This window comes from Lonchura striata, chromosome 16 (assembly GCF_046129695.1).
Source record: "Lonchura striata isolate bLonStr1 chromosome 16, bLonStr1.mat, whole genome shotgun sequence".
Lineage (NCBI taxonomy): Eukaryota > Metazoa > Chordata > Aves > Passeriformes > Estrildidae > Lonchura > Lonchura striata.
The window spans coordinates 4,171,434-4,184,106 of NC_134618.1; the positions used below are offsets into that span (position 1 = coordinate 4,171,434).

A 12,673-nucleotide genomic window follows, 5' to 3' on the forward strand; every position below is an offset into this window, starting at 1 on the left:
GGATGAGGAGTCACCCCTTGCCCCAGCAGTGGGGGCTGTGGTGAAGTTTAAGGATGTGGAACAACCTGGGGTGCCTGGAATGCTGGCAGTGGTGGATGGGGCTTGTGGGCAGAGAAGACATCCTGGTGGGGGAGTGGAGCTGGGTGATCCCTGGAGCTGGAAGAGGCAGACTCATAGCAGTGAGACAGGATTTATCTTCTGGGACTGGTGAGCTGGCAGACTGCCCACACCAGCTCTGCAGCCTGCTCTGGGCAATGCCCACCATGACACACTGTCACACACCAGGACTTTGGAAGGATCTACATGTTTCTTCCTCTACTCCAAATCCAAAATAGTGCTCCGAGTTCATCTCCCATCCCTGCACCTCTGTGACCCAGCATCGATCCTGGAAGAATGGGGACTGTGACACTGGGATTGTCCCTGCTGGCTGTGGCTCTCCTGTGCCCAGCCACTGCCATGCTGCGCATCGGTGCCTTCAACATCCAGGCCTTCGGTGACACCAAGATGTCCAACAAGGAAGTGGCAGAGATCATCATCAACGTGAGTGCAGCCAGTGCACCATGGGGATGGGCTGTGTGCTGGGACAGACCCCAACAGGGCTCCTGTGCCAGAGACGTGGGGATGTGGCTGAGGATAGGATGGCATCACAGTGCTGGGGACAGCCTGGGTGGATGTGGCGGGTGTCAGGCACAACCCACAGTCCCTCTGAGCCCTCCCTGGGGACATCTGCCCTGGCCCCAAGAGACATGCAAGTCCCCATGGTGCTGAAGCTGGAACTATGTCCCTGGCTGGGAGATGGGTGGGAGACTCACCCTGAGCTGTCCCCGTTGGCCTCGCAGGTCCTGCGCCGCTACGACGTGGTGCTGGTGCAGGAGGTGCGCGACTCCGACCTCAGCGCCGTCACCGAGCTCATGGAGCAGCTCAACAGGTACAAGAGGGGCTGGGATGGGGATAAAGCACCAGCAGGGAAAGCCAGGCTGCCTGAGCAGTAAGAGGCAAAACAAAGCTGTCCATCCATCAACAGAGTTTATTTTTGGAAAGAAGAATAGGAGAAACGTGCTGGGGCAAGGAGGAGGCACTGGAAACAATACTGGGAATAACCCAGCAAAGGGAATGGAGATACAAGTGATACAAATATCTTTTGAAAGCTGTAAGCTCACCAGAGCATGCAGGAACTACAGCTCTGGCAAGCTCTGTTCCCAAAATCCAACAGGACAGGACAGAGGGGGAGGAAGGGACAGGCAGACCTTGCACCCCAAGACCCTGTGAATGGCATGGGGACCCCAGGATGGGCCCAGCAGTGGATGGTGCTTTGAAGGGGGTGGTTCTGGCACCCTAGGAGGAAAAGGGGCTGCTGAGGTGGGCTAAAACTGGACACAGCAGGGTAGCAGCCCCTCCACCAACTGGGTGCTGACCCAGTTTTGGGAGAGGGCACGGCTCGGGACCATGCGGAAGCTGCTGCAGTGTTGAAAGGCAGCTGGTGCTCCTGAGCAGGTGTGCCCAGCCCATGTCCTCGCCCCTTCCGCGTCCCCTCCAGCAAGGCCATAAAGCAGCCAGGGCAGGGAGGGTGACGCTGGGTGCTTCAAAGCCCCAGGCTGCTCACTGACCTAATTTAGTTCTGCTGCAAATGAAGGTGAGGAATGTCCCTGAAGAGAAAGCGTGGCAGGAGCCACCCCATGTCACACTGTGCCCAAGGAGCCACCAGGGAGAGGCACTGGGGGCTTCAGAGCTGCTATGCCTCATGTCACCCCACAACCAGGGCACAGTGACCCACAGGGACTCTGGAGCAGGACCAGCTGGTGCAAACTCTGGGGCCACCCAGCTCCTGGACATGCCAAAGCAAATCCAGACGGTCCCAGCCATGTCACTGTCCTGCCTTTGTGTCTCTGCAGCGCATCCACATCCCCATATGACTACAAGATCAGTGGCCCCCTGGGACGGGAGAACTACAAGGAGATGTACCTGTTTATCTACAGGTAATGGGGCTGGCAGTGCTGCTCCCTGTGCCATGGCACTGCAGGGCCACCAGCACCATGAAGGGGACACAGGGGCTGTGCCAAGTCCCCGGGTCACCATCCTTTTGTTGCCACAGGACAGATGTGGTGTCTGTGGTGGACACCTACCAATATGAGGACCCCCAGGATGTCTTCAGCCGGGAGCCATTCATCCTGAGAGTCTCAGCACCCAGCACCAGTAAGTGGGGGAACAAGTATGGGTTGTGGCATGGGGTGGCCGTGGGGCTGACATCCCTCTCCCCTGGCAGAGGTGAAGGAGTTTGTGCTGGTGCCCCTGCACTCGGCCCCACATGATGCTGTCGCCGAGATTGATGCGCTCTACGACGTCTACCTGGCCATCATCAACAAGTGGGGGACTGATGTGAGTGTCACCAGCTCTGGGGGGGACACAGAGGTTGGGCACACACTGGGGCCGTGCTTCAAGGTGAGCACAGCTGGTGCAGGAGTGGTGGGGTGAGAACCCTGCTCCTGCCCTGTGACAGGGTGGTCCCTGCCACCGCCGTGGGACAGCTGGTGGCGGGAACAGCTCACACCCACATCTCCCATCTCCCCTGCAGAACCTGATGTTCCTGGGGGACTTCAATGCTGACTGCTCCTACGTCCAGCCGGGCGACTGGTCATCCATCCGCCTGCGCACCAGCGACATCTTCAAGTGGCTGATCCCCGACAGCGCCGACACCACGGTGGGCAAGTCTGACTGTGCCTATGACAGGTCAGCGCTGCCACCACGGCACCCCTGTCCCCTTCCCTGGCACCCTGGTGGCCCCCTGCCTGCCCTGCACTGCCAGCAGGGGCAGGGCTGGCACCCACCATCCACCATCTCCCCTGCAGGATCGTGGTATGTGGCAACAAGCTGAAGAGAAGCATCCTGTCCAACTCAGCTGGTATCTACAATTTCCAGCGTGCTTTGCAGCTGGACCAGGAGGAGGTGAGCCACTTTTGGGGGTCTAGCAGGCACCAAAGCTGAGCTGGCCCAGGCTGCAGGGCTGTCCTTGTCTCTTCAAGGGGCTCAGGGTGACAAGGGACCCAAGGGTGGAAACAGGACAGGGGATTTGGGGTTCCTGCCTGTCCCCATTGGGAAGAGAAGAGATGCACAGGGCTTTTTACTGTCTTCCATGGGCAGGACCCAAAGTATGGGGTAACCCAAGCCAACCTTCAACAACCCATCACTGGCACAGAGGCCCCAGATGAGACATGGGGCCTTGGAGGGGAGGTGGCCCCCTGCCAGTGCCCACCCCAAGCCACAACTAGGCATCTCTCCCTGAGAGCCTTGTGTGTTGTGTCTTGGGGCTGGGCACAGTGTGCCCCCTCCAGCAGGCAGAAGGTTCTGGCAGGGCAATTGACTGCCCTGCAAGCCCCAGCAGCACAGCAAGGGGTGAGCAGCTGACTGAACATCTCCCACCTCTTGCCCTCCTCCAGGCCCTGGCAGTCAGTGACCACTACCCAGTCGAGGTGAAGCTGGCAGCCTGAGCTCTTCCTGCAGCCACAGACCAGGATCCAGCTCCAGCTCCCACCACCAATCCCCACAAAGGCGTTCCACTCAGCCCCATCCACAAGTTGTGTGCATGGGCTGCCCCAGATCCTGGTCTGGAGAAGGATGGCAGCTGGCTGTGCCCAGACCCCCAGCCCACCATGAACCAGAGCCTGGGGACAGGCCACCAGCCAGGACACTGCGACCAGAGACAAGCCATGAACAAAGCATCCATCTCCTACCTCATTGAAGATTTATTGACAAACCTCACTTCACGATTAACTGCTGGACAGGAGGGAGGACATCCAAGGACCGTCAGGCTCAGGCCACAGCGTGTTGAGACCATGTCCCTGTCCATTCCTTGGGGGGCTGGGTGGGCTCTCCCTGCCCTTGGGGAAGGCAGCAGTGGTGTCAGGCACTCTACAGGCTCAAAGGGAAGGGGCAGCTGGGCAGCCGTGGGAGCAGGTGGCACGTCACCGACTGCTGGCACTGCAGGTGGCTTCGCTGTCAGACCAACAGCTACTGCAGCATTTCAGAGGGTGACTCAACCTCCCAGGGATCAGCTGGATCCTCAGCTCTTCCTCTTCTTCAGCATCTCCATGTACATGCGAAGGGACTTCTGGATGGACTCTTTTGAGACAAAGCTGATGAAGTTCTTGATGTCTTCCTCCCGGTGAGCCACCAGGCGGTCCAGCACTGCCTTCCTCATCATGGTCTTGGTGAGCTGGCGGGCATGGTCTGCAGAGAGGACAGCAAGGGTGAGGAACACGCCCTGTTCTCACCCCTGACCAGCTCTCAATGCCACCAAATGCAGGTCTAATGGGACAGTTCACACTGCAAAGTACTCTTGAAAGTGGCACAGAAAGGGGTAAGAAAAATCCACCAGCTGGGAGCTGAACTGGATAAATTCTCATACAATAAATTATGGTTGTACTGCTCAATTGGGAAATGACTGATCTACTGACAAAGATGACAGAAAGCTGTGTACCTCCTTCTCTCTGCCCTCTAGAGCCCAATATCCACCTCCAATACATACCAGTAACCAAACAAAATTCCTTCTTATTTGAAACTGCTGTGGCTCTAAGATCCCCTGAACCAATTCACTCAATCCCTGCAAGACAGTCTGCTCCTGCCAACCATGCTGTACAAAAGCCAGCAACACTTCCCTTGAGCTCATCCCTGGGCCTGTGCCATTCCACACGGATATGTGGATGCTGCTGGAGCAGCAGGGGCTGGTGGAGCTGACTAAGGCCTTGAGCACAAATCTGCTCACACCCTCACAGAGCCAGGTGCAGTGATGTGGCAGCACATCAGCTGCACAGATGTTTTATTCATGCACTTAGTGACAATGAAATGAGGACTGACCCCCTCCATCCACACACTGGGAACGCTGAATTGCTCCAGCACCTGGGTGCTGAAGCCACCTCCACCCAGACACAGTTCTGATTTAGGGGAAGGATCTTCACAGGACCCCCTGGAAGTCAGGAGAGGGCACAGCTGAGATATGCTCCCTGTTCTGGCAGGTGAGGTGTCACTCTAACACCAGGAGAGCAGGGATGAGAGGTGACATGGGCTGGGACAGCTCAGACCTGTGGCGAGCCCTTTCCCAGCCCAGGAACCTCATGCTGCATGGAGCAGCCCAAACACACGATGCCTGTGCTGTGCCTGTCCTCATCCCCACCCCCATCACTGCCTCCAGAGTGCCAAGAATTGATTCAGACCACGAAAGCAGCCTGGCAGCCACCCAGGAGCTCTCACCCAGCCTCTTCACTCAGCTTCATGGCAGCTTTCCTGGACTAACACCTCCACTCACAGACAGAGATTGGCTTTGTCTCTGGAGCTCAGACACCTCCAGACTGACTCAGCAGGGCTGACAGGATGAGCTGAGCTGGAGCCATGTGCCCTGAACATTAGTACAGTGTCCCTTTCCATTAGCCCAAGGCTGCTGGGACTGCTGGGCTGAGCTTTCCTACCTCCCAGCCAATCCAGACCTCCCCTTTCCATGGAAGCTGTTACACAGCTCCCAGACACCAGCCCTGGCATCTGTGCTTCCCACTCAGACCAGGTCCCCGCCTCTCCTGCCACAGGTTTACCAGGAAGGGCCAGCCACTGTGCCATGACAGCTGCAGCCTTCTCCATGAGCTTCTCCTCTGGCACCAGCTCGTCCACCAGGCCCAACTTGAGGGCCTCAGGTGCAGGGTGCAGGGAGCCCAGCTGGAGGGAGCGTTCAGCAATTCGGTGTCCCACAACATTCACAAACGTGTCCTTAAACCTGCAAGAGATGGGAGGGAAAGCCACGCTCAGGGGCAGCTCACCCAGACATCAAGAGCTGACAGCACCCTGGTCCCACTCCCCAGGCTCAGGGCTCTGAGAGCATCCTGGTCCCACTCCTCAGGTTCAGTCACTACGTGAAAATGTGTGAGAAGAGCCATTTTTTGCAGTATCCCAAGAGAGTTCCCCCTCCTCTGTAAGAAAACTGCTCTTTTTACTCTCAATGCCTGTGGGTACTCACTGGCTGTGACTGAAAGCTCCTTCCCAACAGTACATTTATACATTCCTAGGGCAAACAAGGGCCTATGTGTCAGTGTCTTAGTGCCCCCGTGCTTTCAGACATCTCCACACCACGGGATTTTGCAGGTACACTGTGTGTACCCAGAAAATGCCTACTCTCAGACTGAGCCATGAGATCCCCCAGCACTAGTTCTGGAGTTAATTGCAGAGCCAGAACTGAGGTCCTTGTTGGTGAAGGACGTGAGGACATTCTAGAGCCTGAAAGCTTCTCAGATACCTGCAGGACAGGACAGACATGAGGTGTCATCTCCTGCAGCTGTAAATACCTGATCCCTGACACACAAACCACACCGCCATGACCAGTTGAACTGACAAATTAACTCCTTGAAGATGAATTCTTTCTAGAGATTTACGCATGATACTAGAAGTGGGAGGCACTGGCCTACCAGAAGGGAGCCACAATGCCCAGCTGGGCTTCGTTCAGGCCGATGCTGAATTTGGGGTTCTCTGCCATGATCCTGTAGTCACAAGACAGGGCAACAAGGCAGCCCCCAGCCGGGCTGGACCCCTGGCAGAGAGAAGGACAGAGTGAGTCCAGGACATGGTTACAAACACCCCCCAGCCCTGCTGATCACTCCAGAGCACAGAAGACACCAGGAAGACAGAGCAGATGTGCCCCAAGTTTCTGATCACCCGATTTGATTCCTAAAGATTTCTGATCTTTATCAGGGTTTCATAGAACCACAGGAGGGTTTGGGTAGGAAGGCACCTTAAAGCCCATTTCATTCCCAGCCCCCTGCTGCAGGCAGGGACGTATTCCACTAGATCAGGTTGCTCAGAACTCCATCCAGCCTGGCCTTGGACACTTCCAGGGATGGAGCAGCCACAGCTTCTCTGGGCAACATGTTCTAGGGCCTCACCCCCCTCAGAGGGAAGATTTCCCTTCCATTTGTGACCATCTTTTCCATGTCTCAGTGCTGCTCAGCCCTGCACAGGATGCCTGAGAGAAAACCCAAGTGCCTTCAACGGGGGGCTGTGGACAGACACCACTGTGAGCTGCCAGGGCAGCACCGCCCTGGAAAATGAAAACAAGACACCAAAAATGTAATGACCTGGCCATGGACACAGAGACTCCAGCAGCACTTCCCTGCTGGCCAAGAACCCCAGCTGGAGGAGCAAAACCTGCTGGAAAATGCTGAAATGTAACCCAGCAGTGCCTGCAGCTTACACAGAGCCTGCAGCATCCCACGCTCCCACACCTTCCCACACCCCACAGAGCTGACAGACACGAGTTTTGTCTGAACACCCCGGCAAGATACATCCCTGGATGAATTTCGGCCTGGTTTTTCAGTTGTCCCTGCCCACACAGCCCAGAGCAGCCACAGCAGGTGACAATCCCAGCCTGAGGAAGGTGGGCCCAAGGGACGTACATTGACTGCAGCCACTGTCACCATGTTGGAGCCGTAGAGCCGGAGCCACATCTCCTGCACGGCTCTCCAGAACTCGGTGTAGTGCTCTATGCTCTTCCCACACATCTCGGTGATGTCCAGGCCAGATGAGAATATTTTGGGGAGGGCCTGGAATTGGGAAAAGGCAGAGGTCACTGAGAGTCACAGCCAAGGAAGGACCCTACAGCTCTCAGCCTGAAAGTTGGAGGAAGGGAAAGTGATGAATATGTGATATAAATCAGGGTCTTTTGGGGTTCTGAAAATATCTCCCCAGTGCCCCCACATGCTATTACCATAGCATGCAGTGCTGGGCCTCTCCTTGCAACATAAGCAGGACAGGGTCAGGGTCCCTGTGTGAGTACATCAGCCACACAGCACAAAAACTGTCCTGCCCCATTGTCACCTTGTCCCCACACCACATCAGAAGATCAGCACTGGCATCTCCCAGCAGCTCCCTGTGGGTGAGCCAGGAGACACAGGATGTATCAGGTTGGCAGATAAGCAAATCTGATTTTCATGACAAAGCACAGCACTTGGTTGTCATTCTTCTGCTAGAAAAGGGCACAGAAGAAAGATCATGGCCCTTCTAAGAGCCCCCTCCCCTCCTCCATGAGCCAGTCCAAGGTGCCTGAGGGCCCTCCCTTGCCAGTGACCAGTGACCCAAACAGGAGCAAGCCCTTACAGAGGTGATGATCACACCCCGGCAGGCCTTGTTGTTCTCCAGCTTCTCCAGGCTTATGGAAAACTCTGTGAGGAACTCCAGGCTGAGGCTGTTGACTGGGGGACTCTTGAACTTCATCATGGCAACGCCTGTGCAGGGGAAACACAGGGACATCAGACCACCCCCAACAGCAGCTCACACCACCCTGCCCAGAGGAGCTTCACCCACCTCCCTGTTTCCCTCACCAAACTGTGTCTTCCCACTCCCATTCAACAGCACTCCTGGCTGAAGCTTCCAGAGCAGCAGAGCCAAGAGCAAGGTCCTGTCTTTGCCCAGATCCACCCACAGGCAGGGTCACTCAGCAGGTGGTGGACTGGAGCACAGACCAGGTCATGTGTGGTGCACACCCCGTGTCCCAAAGCCCAGCTGTTCCCTTCTCTCTGAGCTCGGTGGGGAAGGTCAAGCCTGTAGCTTCTGTCACAGCAAACAGCTGTGTCCAGGGGGTCACACATCCTCGTGAGCCTGTCAGCACCACGGGAAGGGCTCTGAACCCTTGTCCCTGCCCAAACTACACTGCCCTACCCAGAAGGTTCTCCCTGAGTGCTGCAGCCATGCCCAGCTGGGAACAGCACGAGGATGCACCCAGGCACCTGAAAGCAGGACTGGGAAGCCACAAGAACAGGTGCCTTTGTTCGGTGCAGGGACATGGCTCTGTGACAGATATTCCTGGTAGCCAAGTCACAGAAATTCCCAACAGCTCTTCCTTGACGGAGCACTGCCACTCTACCAGGTGCCCAAACCAGCAACCCCCAGAGAGAGGACAATGACAACCAGGACTTGTCTGTAGCACCAACCACCAGAAGTGCCCACAACTGGTGGGACTCCCAACCCCAACACTCCTCCCCAAGGCTCCTGAGCAGCTGTAGCTATAACACCCGGAGCTTTGGTGACTTTCTGCGCCCAGAGCCACACATGCCACGGCACAGGGGCGGAAGGGACCCTGCCTGTGCCCCACAGTGCCCGTGGGATGAGGTGACACTGCGGAGGTGCCGCCGGCCGTACCTGAGCTCTCGTCCAGCTCCACCTGGATCTTGTTGTTGCTGAAGGAGCGGCACGGGGCGAGCGGGAGGCCCGGGGGCTGCGCGGGGCCGGGGGGCGGCCGGGCGGCCCTGTCCCACGCTGGGAGGCGGCAGCACAGGGGCAGCACACCTGGGGGACACGGACAGGTAAGGACGGGCGGAGCACAGCCCACACAAGCGTGGGGTGGCTCCCCAAAACCGCTCTGCACGGACAGGGCGGGACACGGGGACACCCCGACCCGCTCAGAGAGGATACAGGACACCCCAACCCACGGCAGAGGGACACGTGGAGCACCTGGACGGTAAGGGCGGGACACAGAGAGGCAGCGGGGGCTCGGGGACACGCCGAGCCCGCCGCAGGGAGCGGCCGGGGCGGGGTCGGGGCGCACCTGAGCGGCCGAAGCGGCGGGCGAGGGTCGCGGCCGCCATCTTGTGCCGGGCCCAAGGGTACGGGGCGGGAACCGGGGCCGGCTCCGAGCCCCGCCCACGGCCGCGCTGCTGCGCGCACCTGCTGCCCCCTCGTGGTGGCCCTGCGGCACCGCCCGGTCCTGCCGGTGCTGACCGCTCCGGCACTGACCGCTCCGGCACTGACCGCTCCGGCACTGACCGCTCCGGCACTGACCGCTCCGCCCGACCCGTCCTGTCCTGTCCTGTCCTGTCCTGTGCTGTGCTGTGCTGTCATGTGCTGTGCTGTCCTGCCAGCACTGACCGCTCCGTCCGACCGGCCCTGCCCTCTGCTGTGCTGTGCTGTGCTGTGCTGTGCTGTGCTGTGCTGTGCTGTGCTGTGCTGCCCTGTCCTGCTGGCACTGACCACTCAATCTGACCTGTCCTGTGCTGTGCTGCCCTGTGCTGTCCTGTGCTGTCCTGTGCTGCCCTGTGCTGTCCTGTGCTGCCCTGTGCTGCCCTGTGCTGTCCTGTGCTGCCCTGTCCTGTGCTGTGCTGTGCTGTCCTGCCCTGTGCTGTGCTGTGCTGCCCTGTCCTGCACTGGCACTGCCTGCTGGCACTGACCACTCCATCTGACCTGTCCTGTGCTGTGCTGTACTGCCCTGTGCTGTGCTGCCCTGTGCTGTGTTGTGCTGTCCTGTCCTGTCGGCACTGACCACTCCATCCGACCTGTGCCGTCCTGTGCTGTGGTCTGCTGTCCTGTGCTGTCCTGTGCTGTGTCGTCCTGCCAGCACTGACCACTCCGTCTGACCTGTCCTGTGCTGTGATGTCCTGCCGGCACTGACAGTTCCATCCAATCGGCCCTGCCCTGTCCTGTCCTGTCCTGCCCTGCCCTGCCCTGCCCCGTGCTGTCCTGTCCTGCCCTGCCCTGTCCTGTGCTGTCCTGCCGTCACTGCCCGGCCTCCCCCTTGCCCTGCATCCAGCCACATGCCCAGGATCCCCCCACACCTTTCCCCACTCACAGCCGAATACCCGGGCCCGGCCCCTGCCCGGGAGCCCCGGGAGCTCTGGCCCGGGGCCAGCCGCCCCCGCGGAGCGCTGGCCCGGGGCCTCGGCGCTGGGAGCCCCGGGGCTGGACCGCGCCAGGGCGGCTGTGGATCTCATCAGCGGCGAAGGCTGCCCGAGGGGACAGCACGGGGGCCAGGGCCGGCCTTGCCGTGCGGACAGAAAGCGTCCGGCAGCGGGATGGCGGGGATGGCCCTGCCCCTGTGCCTGATCCTCGCTGCTGCCCTGCAGCCCGGCCTGGCCCGGGCACCGGGGCCCCCGGCCCGCCCCGGCCCGCTGCTCCTGCGGCTGCGGCGCCTGGAGGAGCAGGTGGGTGCCCGGGGCGGGGAGCGGCTGCTGCCCAGCCTGTGCCAGGGGGACACTCAGCATTTTGGGTTGGGCAAGGACCTGGCATGGGGACGTGGGTTCATCGCACTCATCCCACTCCCTTGCAGTTCCTCCGGCTCCAGGAGGTGACACTGAACCATCTCCAGAGCATCGCCAGCAACTACAACATCTCCTACAACATCGACGGACGATTCCAGGCACTGGCGGAGCAGGCGGAAGCGGCCGACGCTGCCCGGGCCGCCCTGGGTGCCGAGCTGGCCCGCCTGGCCACTGCTGGCCGGCGGCTACGCCGCAGGCTGAAGAGGCTGGAGGAGACAGTGGGTGCCCTGAGCCCACCACACGGCCAGCTCACCCACCCACCGGCCGCACTGGAGGCTGGCACCAAACCGCAGGGTCTGCCAGACGCTGCCCGGAGCCGGGGCGGCCAGCTGGAGCAGCGGCCGCCGGGCCAGGCTGCCCGCAGCACCCCCAGCCCTCGCCGCCCCAAGGCGAGGCGGTGGCAGCAGCACCGGCAGGAGGAAGGGCAGTGGCTGCCGGCTGATGCCGGGCCCGGTGGAGCGCCGGGGGAGGATGAGGAGAGCCCTCGGGATGCAGCACCAGCACCCCAGAGCATGGCAGCGGTGCTCCCCACCGTAACCACGGCTCCCCAGGAGCAGCCCCCAGCCCCCCGGCAGCCAGGAGAGGCCAGGTACGGCCCCCCCGCCCCGGTGCCCACCTCCCCCGCCTGTCGCACCGGCGCCGTTCTGCTCTTCCCCAACACCTCCGCTGAGCACGGGGCCGTCCTGGGGCTGGGGCCACACCGGGGCCTGCGGGCGATGTCACTCTGTGCCTGGCTGGCCACCCCAGCCCCTCGCCTCGGGGCTCTCCTCTCCTACGCCACCGGGGAAGGGCACAGCGAGCTGGCCGTGCACGGCCACGGTGGGGACCGCCCTGGCTCCGCACGTTTCGCCGTGGGGGACGGGCAATTTCGGGAGCTGCCGGTGGCGCCGCTCCTGGATGGCAAATGGCACCACCTGTGCCTCACCTGGTCCTCCGGCCAGGGCCAGTACCGCTTCTACGTGGACAGGAGGCTGCTGGCTGCCGGCTCCGGCTTCCAGCAGGGCTATGAAATTCCCACTGGTGGCTCGCTGGTGCTCAGCTGGGGGCAGGACGGCCCTAACATGGACTTGGGCACTGGGGAAGTTTTTGTGGGTCACCTGGCTGGCTTCGCTCTCTGGAGAAGGGCTCTCCTGCCCGGGGAGGTGGCCAGGATGGCGACCGGGCGGGGGCTGCCCCGCGGCCCCCTCCTCACGCTGGCCGATGCCTCCTTGCAGGGCGGGGTGCGGAGGGTGGCGTGTCCCTGCCTCCAGCGCTGCCTTTGACGAGGCTGACGGCAGGAATGGTGCCGGCTACCAGCGGTCACGGCTGGCTCGTGGTGCCGCTCCCGACACGAGCTGAATCCTCCCAGGGCGATGGGACACCCAGCAGGGAGAGCGTCTCAGAACCAGCACCACCGGCGGAGGAAAAAAGGGAAAGGGGTCTTGGCAGCCAGTACGGCAGAGGTGGGACCAAAGCCAGAGGTCGCCTGCCCATCGTTCCGATTAAAATGCTCCTAACGTGAGAGAAACCCAATTTATCTCTGTCCTGCTCATTCACTCGGCGCCGCTCACAGCCGGGCAGGAGCTGCTCAGCACGGGCAGCCGGAGCGGGTGACGCTGCTCCTTCCCTGCCCC

The 12,673-nt window shown here is 60.6% G+C and overlaps 3 protein-coding genes across 3 annotated transcripts; 2 read left to right on the plus strand and 1 right to left on the minus strand.

Moving 5' to 3' along the window:
- Positions 1–369: 369 nt before the first annotated feature.
- On the plus strand, positions 370–3,485 carry LOC110481454 (deoxyribonuclease-1-like 2). Its single transcript, XM_021550058.3, has 8 exons — positions 370–540; positions 840–928; positions 1,893–1,976; positions 2,093–2,193; positions 2,264–2,376; positions 2,573–2,727; positions 2,847–2,943; positions 3,435–3,485. Exons 1-8 carry the CDS (start codon positions 394–396, stop codon positions 3,483–3,485), a joined length of 837 nt encoding a protein of 278 aa, XP_021405733.2. The 5' UTR covers positions 370–393.
- Positions 3,486–3,722: 237 nt separating this feature from the next.
- ECI1 (enoyl-CoA delta isomerase 1) lies at positions 3,723–9,626 on the minus strand. The gene is made up of 7 exons (XM_021550057.2): positions 9,575–9,626; positions 9,169–9,315; positions 8,128–8,255; positions 7,428–7,574; positions 6,444–6,565; positions 5,580–5,758; positions 3,723–4,224 (listed from the first exon to the last, which is right to left on the minus strand). Exons 1-7 carry the CDS (start codon positions 9,612–9,614, stop codon positions 4,058–4,060), a joined length of 930 nt encoding a protein of 309 aa, XP_021405732.2. The 5' UTR covers positions 9,615–9,626; the 3' UTR covers positions 3,723–4,057.
- A 930-nt stretch (positions 9,627–10,556) lies between these two features.
- PTX4 (pentraxin 4) lies at positions 10,557–12,566 on the plus strand. Its single transcript, XM_021550060.2, has 2 exons — positions 10,557–10,943; positions 11,069–12,566. The coding sequence occupies exons 1-2, from the start codon at positions 10,557–10,559 to the stop codon at positions 12,320–12,322; spliced, it is 1,641 nt and encodes a 546-aa protein (XP_021405735.2). The 3' UTR covers positions 12,323–12,566.
- The last annotated feature ends 107 nt before the right edge of the window (positions 12,567–12,673 follow it).